This window comes from Cololabis saira, chromosome 5, assembly GCF_033807715.1.
Source record: "Cololabis saira isolate AMF1-May2022 chromosome 5, fColSai1.1, whole genome shotgun sequence".
Lineage (NCBI taxonomy): Eukaryota > Metazoa > Chordata > Actinopteri > Beloniformes > Belonidae > Cololabis > Cololabis saira.
In genome coordinates this window covers 9,065,192-9,068,760 of record NC_084591.1, presented here as the reverse complement: position 1 = coordinate 9,068,760, position 3,569 = coordinate 9,065,192, and the positions used below count along the sequence as shown (strand labels likewise).

The following is a 3,569-nucleotide window of genomic DNA, read 5'->3' as shown; positions in this document are numbered from 1 at the left end:
TATTTTTCTGTAAAGCTACTATGTTAAAATCAGTAAACTTAAATCACAAAAAAACATGTGTAGGAATGTTGTTAAATGTTAATGACGACTAGACCAAAAATACAGTTACTGTAGGGGCCTTTACAAATGTCTCCAGACAAACATTAGCTAAATAGTACCTTGTTCAATGTAGTAATGATCAGACAAGTAAAATAGTGGTAAATAAATTATATTGCTGCTGCACAGTACAGAGTAGGCTAGAGATAGATGCTGATGTTAAAGGGGACCTATTATGAAAAACAGGTTTTCTCTTGCTTTAACATATATAAAGTGGTCTCCCCTCAGCCTGCCAACTCAGAGAAGGAGGAAAGCAACCAGATTCTGCAGTGTCTGTACAGCCGCCTGGATGAGCTGTCCAGTGTGATGTGGATCTACGAGACAATAAGATTCTGCTCCCGTCGTTACGTAACGACGGGAGCAATGCGTAAAACCACGCCCACAACTAACTCCGCCGGCCGGAGCTTCCACCATTTTTTCATAGCGGTGTATCGTGTCATTCAGGCAGCCAATCAGCACAGAGCCTCATTATCATAGCCCCGCCCACTCAGAATCCTGCATAGATAATGAGGTTAGAGAATGGGAAGATAAAGACATGGTTTAGAGGCTGAATTTCTCATTTATTTAGAAAAAACAATCAAAAGCTTGTTTTTAAGACATTCAAGGCCTGTTTAAAATAGGGATTTTCTTAAATCGTTTATTGATATTAATTGTTGTTCCACTCTAACAGGCCATATTATTGTGCTGAACTTGCTAACTACCCTCCCTTAACGGTTTAACAGTAGCTAGAGTACATTAACAGAAGATAACGGTAAATTAACGTCTGCTCAGCATCCTGACAAAACACACAAAAATAACTGTAACTTCCAGCTCTCTGTCCATCTCCCTCCAGGAGCTGCCACTTTATTGAGGTTTTTGTAGTGAAATGAGGAGGAATCATAGAGATAACTTCTCATTTCAACTAACTGGATCAGCTGTTCCTCATCCGTGACTGTTTCCTACAGCGCTTTCAACTGGCTTTCAACGCGAGGAACAGGAATAAATAGAAGGAGGGCGTCTGACAAATGTTCAGCTCAAAACGGCCAGTTAGGACAGTCCAATAGAAAATAAAGCAATGGAATTGATTTTGTCGCTGACGCTCACTGCCATCGCATGCAGTAGGACACAGAGTTAGCAGGGCGGCTCTGACCACCTCTCTTCTCGCCCCGCAGCAAGTCCCCAACGCCCACCGTGACTGGGTGTGTGCGCTGGGCGTGGTGCCGGGGACCCCGGCGCTGCTCAGCGGCTGCAGGGCCGGCGTGCTGCGGCTCTGGCACACCGACTCGCTCGGCCCCCTGGGAGAACTGAGGGGCCACGAGAGCCCCATCAACGGCATCGCCGTCAACAGCAGCCACATGTTCACCGCCTCCGAGTGAGACACACTTATACACACACACACACACACACACACACACAATCACACACACATATATACATACAGGACTGTCTCAGAAAATTAGAATATTGTGATAAAGTTCTTTATTTTCTGTAATGCAATTAAAAAAACAAAAATGTCATACATTCTGGATTCATTACAAATCAACTGAAATATTGCAAGACTTTTATTATTTTAATATTGCTGATTATGGCTTACAGTTTAAGGTTAAGATTCCCAGAATATTCAAATTTTTGCGCGATAAGTACCTACTTAAAATATTACTAGCAGCCAGCAAGAAAGCTATAACGCGAAGATGGTTACAGGCTTCTCCTCCGACAAAGACAGACTGGATAGATACTGTGTCTAACATTCAAAATATGGAAAGAATGACCTTCTCACTAAATCTACGGATGGAAAAATATCTGCAATACTGTGATAAATGGATTGTGTATATGACCACAAGAGATGTCCACTGACCCACTTCTGTATGGACTGACATGTATCCTCATGAGAATAGGGTATGTATCAATGTATAGGTGACCGACTGTTGTTGTATGTTATTCTGTATGTTTTTGTTTTTTTTTGTATGATTTTTCTACAAAAATAAAGTATAAGAAAGAAAAGAGAAGAAAATAAGAGAAGAGATAACAGAAAGTGGAGAAACGTAGCGACAATCTGGAGAAAAGAGGGTGGAAGTTCGGCAGGTGAACCGGCAGCTGAGGAGAAGTTATGATCCAAACTTCAAGATAATGATTTCAAATAGTCAAAATAACATGCTTTTTCTCTCAAATATATTGTTATAATCAATTGTTTCAGATGTTCTGTAATTATTTTCTGTATAAAAATTGTATTTTTTGTTCTTTTTGTTTTTTATTTGTTCAAAAAGTCTTTCTTCAAACTTGAGTCTTGAAAACGAGGGGTTTGTCTTATAATCTGGGTCGTCTTATATTCGGGACAATACGGTAATTAAAGGTAAATAAATGAAATCTTGCGTGAACAGTGTCGATCCTGGATGCTGTTACCATGACGACGATAGGAAACCATCATAATCAACCCGATCTATTTTTAGATTTTCTTCTCACATGTCGTATTTTAGTGATGTCACGAAACTGCGTTGGCAACAGTAATAACAGTAACTAAGGGGGCGGGGCTAATTGATGGGCTCCTCCCCCAACGTTGATCTTCTTCTCACCTGTTTCGTATCGTCTCTTTCTCAGCGACCGCACGGTGAAGATCTGGCGAGCTCGCGGCGGCCTGGACGCCGGCCTGGAGACGGCCGACACCAACGCCGACGAGGCGGCGAGCACCTAGCGGCGGCGGCGCCTGCTAGCCTCGGACCTGGAGGGACGTTTATCGGCCTCGATTAACGCCGCCGCTCTGCACTTTGACCCCTAACCCGACACCTGACACACACCTGGAACACACCTGACACACCTGGAACACACCTGGAACACCTGACACACCTGGAACACACCTGGAACACCTGACACACACCTGGAACACCTGACACACACCTGGAACACCTGACACACACCTGGAACACCTGACACACACCTGGAACACCTGGAACACACCTGGAACACCTGGAACACACCTGGAACACCTGACACACACCTGGAACACACCTGGAACACCTGACACACACCTGGAACACCTGACACACACCTGGAACACACCTGGAACACCTGACACACCTGGAACACACCTGGAACACCTGACACACACCTGGAACACACCTGGAACACCTGACACACACCTGGAACACACCTGGAACACCTGGAACACACCTGGAACACCTGAAACACCTGACACACACCTGGAACACACCTGGAACACCTGACACACCTGGAACACCTGATAGACCTCGAACACACCTGGAACACACCTGGAACACACCTGGAACACCTGACACACCTGGAACACCTGATAGACCTCGAACACACCTGACACACACCTGGAACACACCTGGAACACCTGACACACACCTGGAACACACCTGGAACACCTGACACACACCTGGAACACACCTGGAACACACCTGGAACACCTGACACACACCTGGAACACACCTGGAACACCTGACACACCTGGGACACCTGGAACACACCTGGAACAC

The 3,569-nt window shown here is 45.0% G+C and overlaps 1 protein-coding gene across 1 annotated transcript in view; it reads left to right on the top strand.

Annotated features, from left to right (window-relative positions):
• Positions 1–2,901, top strand: part of kif21a (kinesin family member 21A) — an 80,892-nt gene extending 77,991 nt beyond the window's left edge. The window contains exons 34-35 of the mRNA XM_061720895.1: positions 1,248–1,447; positions 2,671–2,901. Of these exons, the coding sequence (XP_061576879.1) occupies positions 1,248–1,447; positions 2,671–2,764 (294 nt within the window). The 3' untranslated portion in view covers positions 2,765–2,901. The remainder of the gene's footprint in view (positions 1–1,247; positions 1,448–2,670) is intronic.
• The last annotated feature ends 668 nt before the right edge of the window (positions 2,902–3,569 follow it).